Below are 17,253 nucleotides of genomic sequence, written 5' to 3' on the forward strand. Positions count from 1 at the left end.
ACAGTCAGGAAAGGCGCGCAACGCTACTGTATGATAGTTCAGCTCGTCTTTTTAATTCTGCTAACCGAGTTCACGTCCTCACAAGAGAAAGCATATTTCTCCTTCATTTAAATAGAAGAGTCCCGATTCATTATTGGCGGGGCTAGAAGGCGATTCCAATACCTGGGAAGCTAAGGACTTGGAACAGATCAGGACATGCCTCAGCGAGGCTGCACACCCCGCACCCCCCAGCCCTGGAAGTTTGTGAGTCTCTAATTGTAAAATCTGGAGTCACTTTGACCCTTCTCGGGGAGGTGGGGAAAGTTAGCCCTGGGCCGGAGGCGGGTAAGTCAAACCAAAGACAGAGAAGAGAACTTTCGCGAGTAAAATTCGCCGTCACGTTTTCCTGTTTTCAACTTAGACCCAGAGAGTTTAAGGGTGGCAAGAGCAGGTGGCAGGACTCCGCCCACCACAGCGCCTCCCCGCCCTCAGCTCGCACTCTCCACTCCCTCAGTGAGGTCCCGCCTCTTAGGCGCGCGCGAAGAGTTGACGCGCCATGCATTCTGGGATTTGTAGTCTTGGAGCCTGGATCTGCCTCAGGATAAGCGACTCTGGCCTACATACCCCATGGTGCCATGCGGCGTTGGCCGCTCCCGGATGTGTGCCTGGCGCCGGAAGAGAAGACGGCCCCCCTCTCTCGGCCCGGCCATCTTGTGGGAAGAGCTGAAGCAGGCGCTCTTGGCTCGGCGCGGCCCGCTGCAATCCGTGGAGGAACGCGCCGCCGAGCCACCATCATGCCTGGGCACTTACAGGAAGGCTTCGGCTGCGTGGTCACCAACCGATTCGACCAGTTATTTGACGACGAATCGGACCCCTTTGAGGTGTTAAAGGCAGCAGAGAACAAGAAAAAAGAAGCCGGCGGGGGCGGCGTTGGGGGCCCCGGGGCCAAGAGCGCAGCTCAGGCCGCAGCCCAGACCAACTCTAACGCGGCAGGCAAACAGCTGCGTAAAGAGTCCCAGAAAGACCGCAAGAATCCTCTGCCCCCCAACGTCGGCGTGGTTGACAAGAAAGAGGAGACGCAGCCGCCCGTGGCGCTTAAGAAAGAAGGTAAAGCTGTGGTAGAAGGTGGGGGAGACCCGGGATGGAGGGAACGACCGAGGGGACTTACGGCTACCACCTGCTTCTGGAGTTCTGAGGGCCCGCGGGAGACTTTGCCGCCGATTTCCTCTCGTTTTCTCCATATGACAAAAGCCAGGTCCCGCTTAGGTACTGGGAACGTGGTAGCCCCAAGTTCAAACCACCTGCAAGGATCGTGGAGCCACCCCCTTCCCGCTTCAGTTTCTGAGCGGAGGAGCGTGCTCTGGAGATGAGCTGCTGCTCCAGCGTGTTCGCTGTCCTGGGAGGCTTGCCTTCCCGCCGGATTCCTTGGCCGGGGAGGGCATGGACCGAGGTTCGGGGAAGCTAGCCACTTGCTGAAGCTTTTGTAGTCACGGGGAAGCGTGGGGTCCACAGCTTCTTCCTGCTCAGAGCTCTCCCGAGGCTGATTTGAGGTGCGGTTGCTTTCTCTCCTGCCATCTTGTCCCACGATGGCGCGGGGTACCCCACTGAAAAGCTGGGGGGGGGGGGGTCGGAGTTTGCACCTGAGCTAGTTCTGTGTTCTACGCTAACATACTGTGGAGCAAGCTACTGTTCAGGTGCCACATGTGCTTTATTGTGCCCCCGCGCCCCCATCCCCTCAACTGTTTAAACTTGCTGGAGTGAAGGAAGCTTTGGGGAGGAGAAATTTTGTTAACGCTGTAGTATGCAGAAGCGCGAATTCTGAACGAAATCCTGAGGCTTGTCTTCTCTCCTGTCACCCCCCCTCAATATTTCATATGGTGGCCCCGCCTGTGCCTCGTGGTGAAATGAGTGCAGAGGCTGTCACAACGTTAGCCACGGCAGAGCTCTTTGGAGTGTGTAGCTTTTTCTCGACATGTGCGTGAAGCATGGTCAGGATTCATTGGCCGGTCACAGTTGTCTTGAAGTTGATTTTTGCCTTCTCTTATTACTGGTTTGTCTGTGTGGTGGTTGAAAAAGCAAAAACAGTTGAGGATACGAAAAAAGCATACCTGATCGGTAGCAGGTAGGTGTAGTACTTAGGCTCTGAATCTTTAAAGTTGCCCTTTTATATAAGTTGAAAGTTTGAAATTATACTTCACTGCCACGTGCTCGTGAAAGTAGTTTCTCATTTATTTGAGTTGAATTCCATAGCATTCAACTAATTTTAAAAATCACAACAATCGTTAGGTTTTGCTTTGTGATTTTTGTTTTCTAATACAGAACTTATGTGATGCTTGGAATGAAGCACCTATAGGTGAATAAAACAATTCTTGTATTAAAATTACAGGTTGGGGAGAAGCACAATTTGCAGTGTTGGAAAGCATGTGTGCATGTTGATTGGACCAACTAATCTAAGTTTAAAGCAGCCTGTAGCACAGTGGAAGTTATTTAATTTTTGTATTAAGGAACACAGGCCTGCGTAGTTATTATTTTTACTCAAGTTCACCTCCTTGATCACTAGTCCAAAACAAGTGTGTGAAAAAATTGAGTCTAATGTATAAATCTAAAGTATACCAGATAGACGTGTTCACCCGTTTTGAATGTTGAAAGCATGAAGACTCGTTTAAACCACCTCAGTTGTTGTGATCATAAAGCCCATCTTTGAGGTAAGCTTTTTAGGTGGAACCTTGTATTTTAGGTTACAAAGGAACGGAATTACTTCATAAATTTATAACCAGGACTGAGTTCACCATTCAGTACTCTTTCTTTAGGAAAAATTTCCATATTAGCTCTCAACATCGTTTTTTTCAGATCGGTAATTATATTGCACGCATTAACCTTAAATTGCACAAAACACAATCTTACAAATATAGGGGGAAATGTTGAATGAAAAAAATATTTTAGATCCTGTTACCTGTCGGTTGATGTTCTGGGCGTTGGAGGACAGACCTGTAACAGTCTCCCTATCTCTTGTAGTGGGAAGAATTGCTACATGATTGTGTGTTCTTTGCCTTTCAGTAATAGGTCCTGGCAAATGCTAGAAGTATCATAGATATGTATGTAGTATTTTTTGAGTTTCACAGCTTGTCCATTTAAACAATTTGAGAAGTCACACAGAGCATCACTGAGTGTAGACTAAGGTGTTTTTTAGTTTAGTTTTTTTTTTTTTTAATTGAAAGCCTGGAATCTACTGAAAATAAGTGAGTTTGCAAGTGAAGACAGGTTAAGAGAAGCTTGAATTTTTAAATATCTGTCATTGGGTGAGTTTATTTAGTAAATATATTAGGTTCTGTAAGTATAATAATGAATGTTGGGTGTGGAAGGAAGCCATTGTTCATTTGGGTGTGTTTGGCTTGGGTATCATTACAAGGATTGGTTCCCTAGCTCCATTCCAGTACACTATACCTTAAGGCATACCTTACTTACTACACTATATCTTAAGGCATCTAACATTTGTGGTTTACCCTGAGAGTTTATGTGGAATGGACCTTAAAATTTTAAGAGTTTGATATTTTACCATTTGATTTTAGTTACAAGCAACTGAATGATGGGGTGCATTCTTGTGGTGGTCACTTTCTTAGAATCAGAGTGAATCAACTTACGATCTTGTTACAAAACCAATTCCTCAACTGCTTTTTGACTTTGTCAGAAATTATGGTTTAGGAGTTCAGGCACACCTGAAATTTTATAGTCCTGAATTTAATCTACTTAAGGCCACTGAGGATGCATATTGGTTGCATTTGTGGGACACTGACACAGGAAAAAACTAATGGGGAAATCAGTAAATGTTTTAGCCATCACCTACTGATGGTTATTTCTTAAATACTGTTTTAAAGGGGTCTGTGTGTGTGTGTCTGGTTTTTAAAGATTCTTTGGAAAAAAGATACTTGTAAGGGCAAACAGAAACTCCATTATAATAAAATGGACTATTTCCTAGTGGTTGCATAGCAGTGTTTTTTTTTTTTTTTTTTTAGTGTGTGTTCCTTTGAATGCATATGTGTGGATACATACGTGAACACATGTATAAAAATTAATAGAGGAAAATGATACTTTTTTCTGGTTAATTAGCTGTTTGAAACAATGGAGATGTCATCCTCAATGCCATTTGTTTTCCTGTCAGTTTTCTAATTTCATAGAAATTAGTTTTATTTCCTCCAGATTATGTAGGTGGCCTTCACTGTTTTTCTGAGGGTCCTTATCTGGTGAGTATTGATTTGCTTCAGTATTAACTAATGAATGGCCACTGGTGCTAATGTTAATCTTTGGTATCTTTAAAGCCAAAATGTATCTGATGCCTAAAATTTCTTAAAAGTGGGAATTTTAAATTAAGGACTTGTGGCTTCTTGAAAAGTGAGAGGAATAATGGCTACACAGATGACTTACAAGTTAGAGAGAATGCTTGGGGAGGGCGAGGGGCATGATTTGGCAAACTAAATAGAAGTTTGAAACACATTTATTGTCTTTAAACAGGAATTTCTTTGAAGTACTTTAATACTTTATAGAGATGTCTGCTTTTTGCCATTTTCAGCAATAAGTACTACATTGGTGGATTGAAAGAATAGCGACTTTTTTTGTCTTTTCAATAGTCTGCCTAATTTTTTGTGTTGCAGAAATAATGTGCTTATGCAGGTTATTTATCATTTTAGGAATAAGACGTGTTGGAAGAAGACCTGATCAACAGCTGCAGGGTGAAGGGAAAATAATTGATAGGAGACCAGAAAGGCGACCACCTCGTGAACGACGATTTGAAAAGCCACTTGAAGAAAAGGGTGAAGGAGGAGAATTTTCAGTTGATAGGCAAGATATTTTAATTTTTTCATATGTTGTCAATTTATAGAGTCCTATCTTAACACAAAGCTATAAATTGGATATACTTTGCCAGGTAGCAATGTGGCTGGTTACATTTATCAGTTTTTCAGGAAAACGTCTTGAGTGTATGCCTTGTTTTACTATGAACATTTTGGTGACAGTTTTTAGTGTTCAATCTTGGATTTCTTGTAATGAAATAACTTCGATTGAATCAATGGATAATTTATTTTCCTTAGTGTCCTCAGATGTTAGTAAGAGAGTCCTGATGGGTATTTGTAGCAAAACGGATTACTTGTGCACGTTAGATGTATTTAATTTTGAAGCGTACTGGTGAAGCGTAATGGTTTTACTGGAGTATAATGTGAAATGAATAACCATGAAAAAGTATAGGCACTGGCAGTAAAATACTAGAGAAAGCAAAAATTTCTGGTTTGCAGGAAACTTCTGTTGTGATTTCTTTTATGTGTTTAGAAGTAGACTATTTTGAATTTTCTGAAACGTGTTTAACCACTGGATTATTAACCAGTAGATATAATTTTGCATTTGAGTCTTTGAATGAAGTTTCCTTTCCTCCTCCCGGAAACCTTGGATGTATATAATATTTTTTATTTGTTGTAGACCGATTATTGATCGGCCTATCCGAGGCCGCGGTGGTCTTGGAAGAGGTCGAGGAGGCCGTGGACGTGGAATGGGCCGAGGAGATGGATTTGATTCGCGTGGCAAACGTGAATTTGATAGGCATAGTGGAAGTGATAGATCGTAAGTCTTATATAGGTTTTTATTATATTTTTACATGTGAATTTGCTTTTTTTATTAGACAAAATTTGAATTTCTAGAATTAAAGAGTATTATGTTAACTCAGTTTTGTTAGTTCTTTTTCACATTACAGTGGCCTGAAGCACGAAGACAAACGTGGAGGTAGCGGCTCTCACAATTGGGGAACTGTCAAAGATGAATTAACGTTGGTATTCTGATTTTTTAAAATAATGTTTAAATAAGATTGATTCTATACTTTATTAGAGTTTTATCTAGGACTATTAAGTTTTACTTGTCCCTAGGACAAGAACAGATGCTCTCATCCGAGAGCTACTTCTTACAATGTCTTATTGGGTATGTTTGGGTACAGTATGTCAAATGACCAATTTTTGTACATTTCAATATATGTGATGTTAATTTTTCTTTTCATATGGCTATATAGCTTTTCCTGAAACCCTACATTTCAGTTATTTGGGTATTCTGATTTTCTATATGTCTCTAATAGTTCATTTTCTAACTATCAACAAGTGTGGTCATTAGAAAAGTTTGATAGGCTGGTGAAACTTTTTGAGCAAGCTACTCCTACTTTTTGAATGAAATACTTGAACTATAACTTGGATCAGTATGCATTTTAAAGTTATTTTCTGTTAGAGGTCTATTGGGAAGTTTATTTAGTAAGAAAAGGTTGTTAGGGAATATGAGGACTTTAAAACATTTTGGTATAAAGAATTCTTCAGCTACATGTAAATGGACCTAGATGCTTTTCTTTTTCTTTTTTCCTTAGAGAGTCCCCAAAATACATTCAGAAACAAATATCTTATAATTGCAGTGACTTGGATCAATCAAATGTGACTGAGGAAACACCTGAAGGTGAAGAACATCCAGTTGCAGACACTGAAAATAAGTAAGTGGCTTTATGTGTAGTGGTAATGCCCCAGCATTGCAATCGGTTTGGGTTTTTACCAAGAAAATACCCTGCAGGTTTAATGCTACTATTTGGTGGCTTTTAACAGAAGACTTTTGTACCCCAATTCCTCAAGTAGTATCTGTTTAGAGGACTGCTTTACACGTTTATATATTGGACTATAAATGGTTTGAAAAATAGAAATGGATATTTCTATTTGAAATTACCATTGTTGTCTTTTAAAAAGGTAAGGAAGCTGCATATTTTAGTAATATCTGTTTACCTTAAGAACAAAAATTAACTGTTTAACTGAGAATGGAGAATAGGAAAAAGGTGTCCTGCATTTTATTTAACTATATTTTATTTGGTAGAGAAGTTGTCATGAATCATCCTAGTGGTGATAGCTATTCAGAGAATAGTTGGGAACTGGAAGCTAAAATTGGGGATTTCTAAAAATTAGACCAGCTGGTTTTGATGTAAGACAATTGTACAATTGCATTTAGAGTGCGTAGGTCATAGTACTTTGGAGACTAGAAAATGTAACCATTTTAAAATTAGTTTCTCCATCTCTGAAGTTTTGTTTTTTCCATCAACAAAGAATTTGGAACATAGCGTCTTGTTTTTAAACGTATGAGGAGAGCAAGGGCCAGGATATGTTAATAATTCACTGGCTTTCTTAATTCTTTTCATTTTCTGAGTTTTTTATGTATAAGACTTGGTTTTGAAGTTTTCATTCAAGGGTGGAAGAATTGTAAAGGTTCAAGTTATGCTGGTAGAAATAATTTACTGCCTTCCTCTAGTTTCCATTAACCCAAGGAGAAGTTATATGCCAGTCATTTATTATATATGGTACTGTGGTTTAAAGTCCGGAATTGGCATTTATTTAGGGTTTGTGTAATTCTTTATCTTTTGTAAAGATTTTGTTTATGGAGAATGCTAGCACACATCAGTGGGGGAGGGGCAGAGGGAGAGGGAAAGTGAAAATCCCAAGTGGGTTCCACACTCAGCAGAGCCTGACATGTTACCATGACATCCTGATCTGAGCCCAAATCAGGACGCTTAACTAACTGAGCCACCCAGGTGACCTGGGTTTCTGTAATCTTAATCAGAGCATATTTAAATCAGTCACAGAGAGAATGCTTTTCTCCTCTTTTTTCCCCCAAAGTTGCTCCTACAAGTGAACCATTATGGTTAATAGTATCATATACCATGAGATTGTTTGAAGAAGGAGTAATAATTGATTTACTATTAGAGTAGATAAACATAAATGATATCAAGTGATCTGTTGAACTTGGGTTAATATAAGTTTCACTTATGTGAAACTATGGAATCATAATTTTGAGTGGCAAACAATAAAATTATGATGGGCCATTGAAATGAACCTTAATGTAATGTAAGTATGTCATAATGCCCAGCACAAGTGTCCCTTTAATAAAGAATCCATGTTTAAATCACCGTAAGAGTGATTTGCAAAGATTATAACTGAGTAGCAGAAGAAATTGATGTATTGATAGTGTATTGCAAACAAATCGGAATACAATTAGGGGTATTTGAGTTAAAGCAGATCAAGATTATGACAGAGCAGGGGAGAATCTGAATAGAGTATTCTATCTTATATGTGGAAGTAAAAATTTAGGAAGCATAGCTTTGATTAGGAGTCACAGGCTGACTATGGCTAACTCCCTTATGTTTAGTAAGTATATTTAAGTATATTTAGTAAGTATATTTGATTCTTACAACAGCCCTTGAAGGTAGATGTCATGATCTCATTACGTGGTAAAGGTATGCTGAGTTCTATTCTTGGCTCTGTCATTGGGAGTAACTAGGATCTTTTTTTCATCATTAGTTTTCTCATTTGCAAAGTGACAGGGTTGAATTTGATATTGATAGCCACGATATCATTTAATTTTTTAATGTTTTTTATTTTTGAGAGGGCGCAAGCAGGGGAGGGTCAGAGAGAGAGGGAGACACAGAATTCGGAGCAGGCTCCAGGCTCTGAGCTAGCTGTCCGCACAGAGCCTGATGCGGGGCTCAAACCCACTAACCGGGAGATGATGATCTGAGCTGTAGCCGGACGCCCAACCGACTGAGCCACCCAGGCGCCCCAAGATATCGTTTATTAAATGTAAACATGGTATAGGAAGCTTTAAGATAGGATGTGTCAAACAGTGAAGAGTAGGTAGCATGGAAGGGAAATAGATATTTGAGCTCTAAGGCTAACTGAATCACCTGCTATCTTTGGAAGGAAGCAAGGCTCCCAAAATAGCAAGCAACTTGTTTGGTGACAATTGCAAGTTGAGATTACACTAAAATAATGGATTCCTAGGCCCATGCTTTGTTTTTGGGGGGGGGGGGGAAGGGAAAAGGACATTATATAATCGTTACATCTTGAGAAATGTATTTGGAAATAACTAATATTAAGTATTGAAACTTATGTGTTTTGTGGAAGGTTGCAGTATTAGTCAAGCTGCAGTCTTCTCTCCATATACACGTTGATTTGAAAGTTTGGAGTATACAGGATTTTGGATTTATAGGTACTTGGCTTTTAAAATTGTTTTGCCATAAGTGTTAGTTGATAAAGGGGAGAATCGAGGAACAATTTTTTTTTGTATTCTAGAATATGAGTCGTGGTTGTTCATAGTCATCCTAGATGATTGCCTTTATTTTGGTTGTAAGGTCTATATTGTGGGAAATTAGGAAATTAAAAAATGTGTTTTAGGACAAGCTAATAAGCAGGTATTTTAATCACACATAAGGGCACAGCTTTAAAGAAGTATGGTTTTAAGAAATGTGTATTTTGGGTAAAGACCATTCAAAATTGTATTACTGATAGTTGATCATTTCATAGTTTATGAAGTTAAGTGTATATTCCTCTATTATCCATCCTTTCACTAATTGAACAAGCACTGAATTTGTAGCTTCCACCAAGTTACATGTTAACCATTGGGTTACAAAGAAGGCTGGGGTCTTGTCCTTGGGTAATCTCTTAAAGATTTCCAACTAGTCAAGATTAGTTTTTTCCTTATAATCATAAGTTAGGATTTTATCAGCTATAAAAGAACTACCAGCCATAAAACAAATGTGTTTTCACAGGGAGAACGAAGTTGAAGAAGTAAAGGAAGAGGGTCCAAAAGAAATGACTTTGGATGAGTGGAAAGCTATTCAAAATAAGGACCGGGCAAAAGTAGAATTTAATATCCGAAAACCAAATGAAGGTGCTGATGGGCAGTGGAAGAAGGGATTTGTTCTTCATAAGTCAAAGAGTGAAGAGGTAAAGTTAAGTTTTGTAGTGTTTAAAAATGTTCAGATATGTATTGAATTTTATTTATACTTTTTTCCTTTTTTTTTTAATAGTTTATTGCCAAGTTGGTTACCATATAACACCCAGTGCTCTTCCCCACAAGTGCCCTCCTCCATGACGATCACCTCCCTGCCCCTTTCTCCCTCCGTCTTCAGCTCTCTGTTTTTAGTATTTAAGAGTCTCATGATTTGCTTCATTCCTTCTCCCTAACTTTCCCCCCTTCCTCTTCCCATGGTTATTTGTACTTTTTAAAAAATATGACCAGTAATCTGTTTATAAAACCTTTACCTAGGATCATTTGGAGTAAACTTCCAAAAAGGAAAATAAACTGCATAACCATATATTCCAGGAAAAGTAGTCCTTTAATCAAGCCATGATGTATTATTTAATGTGGTGGTTTTGTTGTTTTTCCTAAAAAGCAAGCAGTTGGTTGTGAAACATAAAATTAGTGTTTTAGAAAGAAGGTAGGTCTTTTCAAAGTGGTGTTAAAGTCTTGCCTAACTGGAATCAGTTGAAAGATTTGCATTTTCATGCTGTTTAATCTAAAATAAATCAGTGGCTTCATTATCATTCAATTTTTCAAATTTTGCCTATACTATTTATAATGGTCAAGACTTTTCAGTAAATGATGTTATCCTTTAATGAGGATTGATGTCTTACAGGAACCATCAAATAAGTTTACTAACAAAAATACTTGAGAAAGACATGTTGGTCGTTTTTCATTTGGTAACAATCATTGGGGTAGGTTTTTAGAGGAATGGCCCATGGCCACATGGTTTAGGGCTTGTGCAAGTGTGAGATTTTAATCCTACAGTTAAGTTGAAATGTTACTAAGGCAACTTGCAACATAAAGATTCAGTATTGTTTTAAGTGCCAAGTCCTGTAGGACAAAAATCTTTTTGCTTCATTTGAATGCTTTTGGTTATCTGTAATTTTTGCAGATAAAATTGGGTATTAGGGTCAAGCAAGTAGGATTCCTGATTAAAGAAATCATAAAAGTTAATGTTGGAGAGATTGTTAATTTGTACTAACTAAACTATTTAGGTTAAAATGAGAAAGATATATTTGAGCAACTTGACAAAATGATTTGTAAATTTTTGTGGGTCCTGATAAAACTTTTCTCCAGAACAAGACACATACACAAAATACTGATGTATTTTACATGGTACATTAATTATCCTGAAGTCTCTTCATGCATTTTAGAGACCTTGGGTTAGGATGGTAGTTTTAAGTACTATTTTTGAGCTTTTCAGAAATAATTATACAGAGTGATGTAAATGATTAGAAATTTTTGAAAATTGTGAAATCTGTTATGAATAACTTTGAAACAAGGGTATTTTTGTTATCAAATCCCTTTTATGTGTTTGGATCCTTTTAGTTCATGTTGCTTTTGTGATGTGAGTACCTGTTGAGATCTGGCCTTATTGACATACATGGTCTTGCAGTTTGAATATGGGTAGGTCTTCAAGATTGTTGTAATACAACATTTTAAGTGCTCTTTTTCTTTTACAAATCCTAATCCTCACAAATTAGTAGTAGTTAGGGAAAACTTTAGAAATGGAAAACTGAATTAGGTTGTTAATTGATAGCAAAGTCAGAGCTCTTATTTCTTGATTATTTTTCATTGTTCTAGGAAAAAAGTGTAGATTTTTTCCTACTAGCTGGATTAAAAGGATGTGCCCTGAACTTCCAAACTTTCTCTTTACTAATAAATTCATATTGTTTCTTTGCAATAGCAAATGTGTAAAAATTAAGCAATTAGTATATATTAATTGACTTTAGTTTTCCAGTTCTTTTATGGATTTATATTTAAACATTTAAAGTTCATATTCTAAAAGGACCCTTCTACTGCCTTTAAATTAGGATGGCCTAGCACTGAGGAATGACAATTTGGATATTAGACCATTAAAGAGGTGAAAACATAGATATAACTACGAAGTTTACTTGTACTTTAAAGGATATTATTAACAGTTGTAGTGTTAACAATATTCAGAAAGAATAAATGTTCTTCAGAAAGAGGTTGTACCTGTATTTAGAAAAACTAAAACATACTTTAAAGTAGTATAAGAAAAGCTTTCCAACTAGAATATAAAAACCCATTCATCTTGGGGTGCCTGGGTGGCTCATTTGGTTAAGCATCCAATTTCGGCTCACGTCACCATCCCAAGGCTTGTGAGTTTGAGCCCTACATCAGGCTCTGTGCTGTCAGATCAGAACCTGGATCTGCTTCAGATTCTGTGTCTCCCTCTCTCTCTGTCCCTCTGTCTCTCTTAAAAGTAAACATTAAAAAAATTAAAACCCATTCATCCCAAACATATAAGAAGAAATTAAGAATTAAACAGTGTAATAAAATTCTTTGGCTTCTGTTTTGCTTAGTGAGTGGTATACCTTATACATAAATACAAAGGTGGGTCTAGATTTCATAAACATGTTGACTTTAAGGTTACCTGGCTATATTTAAGGGTTGGTTCCCTGATGGAAAGTTGTGTTTCATTTGAATCTGTAGTCCAGTTTATAGGGAAGAACATACAATAGTTGTACATGAACAGAAAAGTATTTTGAGAAGTTTATACGTGATTTCTTTTCCCAAGTCATTTGGAATAGTACAGAGCCAGAATTTTCTTTATAACTTAAAAAGGAAATCAATATTAATCACCAGTAGAAACCTTAATCTATCCAAAAATCTTCATCTGAAGCACATATATCATCTGTTGATATATTTGTTCACACAAAGTGCAGATTGGATTTATGGTCTTTTTAAGAGAAAGTTCATTATTTAGAAATTTGTGGTGTTGCTTTTCTATGAATCATCCCATAGCCCACTCTTAAATTTTTAGGCTCATGCTGAAGATTCAGTAATGGACCATCATTTCCGGAAGCCAGCAAATGATATAACATCTCAGCTGGAGATCAATTTTGGAGACCTTGGCCGCCCAGGACGTGGTGGCAGGGGAGGACGAGGTGGCCGTGGGCGTGGTGGACGTCCAAACCGTGGCAGCAGAACTGACAAGGTAATTTTAAGACTTCTTTAAATAATTTGAAGACCTCTTTTTGGTAAATCAGTGCCCTGCGTCCACTTTGGGGATATGAATAGAAGAAAAAGAAGTAGACCTACCTTCAGGAAACTACATTTTAGGCTATATTTTTGTTTAAAGCAGTTAAAGTGACTGAAATGTGCTGCTAGTAAAATTAGTCATTTTATCAGTACTTATTAATTAGGTGCTGGTCATGGTGCTGTGCTAGGTGTTTTATGTACTCTATGACATTTAATTCTTGTTACCACATTGACATCCCCGTTTTACAGAAGAAATTTAGATACAGGAACCAAGTTAACTCTTGTCCTTTGCTAAAGTCTACTAGAAATGCCAGCCTCTTCCTTTGCCTTGACTCTGGCTGCTTTTTTTTAGGTCTCAGTTAAATGTTACATTAATAACATTTGTGTCCACTAAGAAAGTGATTATTGACACATTTTTTTGTTCTTGATTTTTTTTTTTTTTACTAGACTGCAGTGTGAAAGCTGGAGTTCATTTGTGTCCTACTTTTATGCTCTAATGCCTTGCACAGTGTTTATGACATAAAACAAATTCTGTGAAATATTTTGATAGAAGGCCTAGTAATTGATGAATTTGAACTGATTTGTTTGATGCAAAAGTATATGCTTTTAATGACTAGATATTATTAAACTAAAATATTAGAGGTAATTTGGGGTAGGTTAGTTCATTGTTTCTAATGGTCTGGCTAGGAAACAACAATGATGCCCTCCTGCATTCTCAACACCTGATATGCAAATTGGGGACCTTTACTTGATTTAGCATGTCAGTGTTTGGTTATAGTGGTAGCTTAGTATCATAGATTTTATGGTTGTCCATAATAATGGAGTGAGAATTTGTTTCTTCCTCTGACATCAGGTTTTTGTGTGGGTTTTTTTATGTGTTTTTTAAGATCACTGTTGTGTTTATGGTCTCTTGACACATTTCTGTTGTTACTTGTACTTTGCTGTAAATAGCAGTTGGGTCCCTTTCTAACACTGATGAATGTGCTGCTTAAATAATAATATAATAAGTATGTTTCTTAGCCTGCATTCAAATGAATGCCATTCGTACTGAGCAAGGGAGGAAAAAATTCCTAAACAACAAAGAATTCCACATACATATTGCATGTGAATCTACTTCTGTGATTTATTAGAAAACTAAACCCATGATGTTATTAAGCAGTTTCTGTAGGTCTTGATAAAAACTCAGGACAAGGCTCATTGCAAATACTTACAGTTTTATTTTGGTCCTTAACTTTGACTTTTAAGTAAAGCTTTGACAAATTTTACTTAGTATTGTATTTAACCTCATGAGTTTTTAGAGTTATGTGTCTGAATGTAGACACTGGCAATCCCAAGATTTGAGAATTGTTAATTTTAGTTTCTTTCTTTTTCAGTCCAGTGCTTCTGCTCCTGATGTAGATGACCCTGAGGCATTCCCAGCCCTGGCTTAACTGGATGCCATAAGACAACCCTGGTTCCTTTGTGGACCCTCCCATCTGAGGTTTTGCATGCTTAAGGATCCCAAACGACTTAAGAATTTAAAAAAAAAAAAAGAAAAGACTGTCATTCATACCATTCACACCTAAAGACTGAATTTTATCTGTTTTGAAAATGAACTTCTCTCGCTACACAGAAGTAACAATATGGTAGTCAGTTTTGTATTTAGAAATGTATTGGTAGCAGGGATGTTTTCATAATTTTCAGAGATTATGCATTCTTCATGAATACTTTTGTATTGCTGCTTGCAAATATGCATTTCCAAACTTGAAATATAGGTGTGAACAGTGTGTACCAGTTTAAAGCTTTCACTTCATTTGTGTTTTTTAATTAAGGATTTAGATGTTCTCTCAATTACAGACTGGTTTTAAATATTGGACATAATATCAGTTTTAATACCTGCTTTGCATTTTCACACATGGTCAACTGGGTCATGTAAACTTTGATTTGTCAAATTTTATGCTGTGTTGAATACTAATACTACTTTATGTATTTTAACTTAGTTTTAATATTTTCTTTTCTGGGGAAAATCTTTTTTCACTCCTCATAATAGCTGTTATATATGCTAAATCTTTATATACAGAAATATCAGTACTTGAACAAATTCAAAGCACATTGGTTTATTAACCCTTGCTCCTGCATGGTTCATTAGGTTCAAATTTATAATTGATTCACAATTCCAACTATAGTTACTTTTAAAATGTGTGACTCCCCCATTTTAAAAACCAAACTAGACACCTTGGTGAAAGTTTAAGCTGCTTGTTGATACACATCCTATCAAGTGAAGTAGTTTTATGGGTGTTGGGTTTTTTTCCTCTCCAAAGGGTGGGTAGAATAAGTTGATTTGGCTACTGCATAATATTTAAACTGTTCTGTAAAATAGTTATCTGGCCATTCAGTACGATTTGTGGGTGTGGAAGGTCCCAAATCAAAATTGTTCTTCCATAATCAACAACCCTTTTAACCCTTCCTTTGTTCTTAAGAAACCAAAGGGCACTGGTTTGTATGGTAAGATGGCGGGGGGGGGGGGGGTAATGTTAATTTCGGAATTTGGAGAGCAGACAGCTTTACTTTTATAAGGTTGGAACAGCACCGTCCATGAAATCTTACTGTTTCTGAATTTCCTATATTGCTACTAATTTTGGTCTTAAGTTGGTAGAGGACTGTTCCACAGAAAGTGACAAGTAAGTATCTTTTCCCTCTGCCTCAGAAAATTAGGTTAATGGGTTCCTTGAATGGGAGCATCACCACTTAACTAAAACATACATGGAGAGAATTTTTAGAAAACAGATCAGATATTCTAGGATTTTTTTTTTGTCTTCTGTCACATTTATTGGTAAGCAGGAAAGGAACTTAATGTACAGTTTTAAAGATCTTTTGTCACTCAGTATTTTCTACCTGTGTATGGTAATGTCCAATTTTAATACTGAAGATCTTAAATCATAAAATGTCTGCTATTTAGCTGATTAATTCTTCCATATACTTCTAAAAGAGAAATTGTACAGTACAAGAGTTATTCATTTGGATTAGATTTATGATCTAGTTACCTGCTAGTTTGACATTTAGGATGGAGGTAATTGGTTTTTAATGATGGATAAACTTTTGTGCTGGTGTTTTGGATCTTATGATGCTGAGCGTGTTCTGCACTGGTGCTAATGTCTAATATAATTTTATATTTACAAACATACCTGCTACCCAGAGGCAAGTATTATTTAGTCCATATGGACTATTGACCCCTCTTGAGATTGCAACATACACCCTCCTAAATCATTGTGGTTAGACTTTCAAGTTTCTTGTTTCTGGACATGTAATGTTTATGAACTTCTTGATTTTTTAGCAACATATAGAAAACACCTTGTATTAAAAACACTTCACAAGTTCTACTTAAGTGTCAGCGATTGCTGGCAGTCTCACTATAGAATACAGCAATATCTGGTATGTTGCAAGCTTTCAAGATAGCCTGAACTTTAAAAAGTTGGTCCATTAGTTGTATCTGATGGATGTAAATTTGCCTCCTAGTTCACTTTGTGTCAAGAGCTAAAACTGTGAACCTAACTTTCTCTTACTGGTGGGTAATGACGGAAAATAAAGATTTTATTTTCATGCTCACTTCTTAAAAGTCATGAAAACAATCAAATAGGAGCCCATTTATTGTTACGTGTTTTCTGACCTGTGTGTGCATCCCCAAGATAATCATGTTTCATTTTTCCCCCTTAGATTTAGATTTTGTTTTGTGTGGGTTTTGTTAAACCAGGCTGTTGGATCACAGGAAGGGATACCTATTTTAATTAGAAAGTCGAATTCTTAACTTGTAAAATGAATTTCAAGGACTGACAGGACAGTTGGCATTTCTTTTAGCAAATCACATTTTGCGTGTGGAAGTTAATCATACTGAATACCACTTTTTTTTTTTAACAATGATACAATACTAAGGATCCTGTAATCAATACAGATCTCTAAATAATAGTGATGACTGATTGAATGTTCTAGTGCATTTTTATCTTTGTGCTTTTACATGGGAATAATGCCAGAGTTGATATTTATTATTAAGACATTTTCAGCTTGCATTCACATAATTGGGATCTAGTTTCTTTTTTAGTTTAATAGTCTTTTGAGACGTGTGCGGAATTAGGAAAGATTTTCAAATGTGCAGTAGGTACTACACATCCAGTTACTTTACTGTTTTATTTTAAATGTGGAAGCAGGGCACATTTCTAGGGTTGTGAATATACTTGGGGCTTATTTCTTGGTATAGGTTTAAAGGGAGAATATTAAGTACTCATTCTTTATTTTTTAATTGCTAGAGATCATTGCACTGAAATAGGAAAATTTTATTTTGCCATTAGGGAGTTGAATGCAAAATCTAAATATTGTGTATTGGATATTTAAAACATCTTTAAGAGCACTAGCATTATGTGGAAGGGACCAAAAATA

General features: G+C 37.1%; 1 protein-coding gene across 4 annotated transcripts; it reads left to right on the plus strand.

The window, feature by feature from the left end:
- Positions 1 to 655: 655 nt before the first annotated feature.
- On the plus strand, positions 656 to 16,428 carry SERBP1 (SERPINE1 mRNA binding protein 1). 4 transcript variants are annotated; one of them, XM_029948987.1, is made up of 8 exons: positions 656 to 1,086; positions 4,665 to 4,815; positions 5,446 to 5,586; positions 5,699 to 5,788; positions 6,368 to 6,487; positions 9,581 to 9,758; positions 12,626 to 12,799; positions 14,217 to 16,428. In XM_029948987.1, the coding sequence occupies exons 1-8, from the start codon at positions 774 to 776 to the stop codon at positions 14,271 to 14,273; spliced, it is 1,224 nt and encodes a 407-aa protein (XP_029804847.1). In that variant the 5' UTR covers positions 656 to 773; the 3' UTR covers positions 14,274 to 16,428. The 4 variants fall into 4 exon arrangements, with proteins under 4 accessions (XP_029804847.1, XP_029804848.1, XP_029804849.1 ...); XM_029948988.1 differs by having other exon boundaries at positions 5,717 to 5,788; XM_029948989.1 differs by having other exon boundaries at positions 657 to 1,086; positions 6,413 to 6,487.
- The last annotated feature ends 825 nt before the right edge of the window (positions 16,429 to 17,253 follow it).

The sequence above is a fragment of the Suricata suricatta genome, chromosome 8 (assembly GCF_006229205.1).
Source record: "Suricata suricatta isolate VVHF042 chromosome 8, meerkat_22Aug2017_6uvM2_HiC, whole genome shotgun sequence".
Lineage (NCBI taxonomy): Eukaryota > Metazoa > Chordata > Mammalia > Carnivora > Herpestidae > Suricata > Suricata suricatta.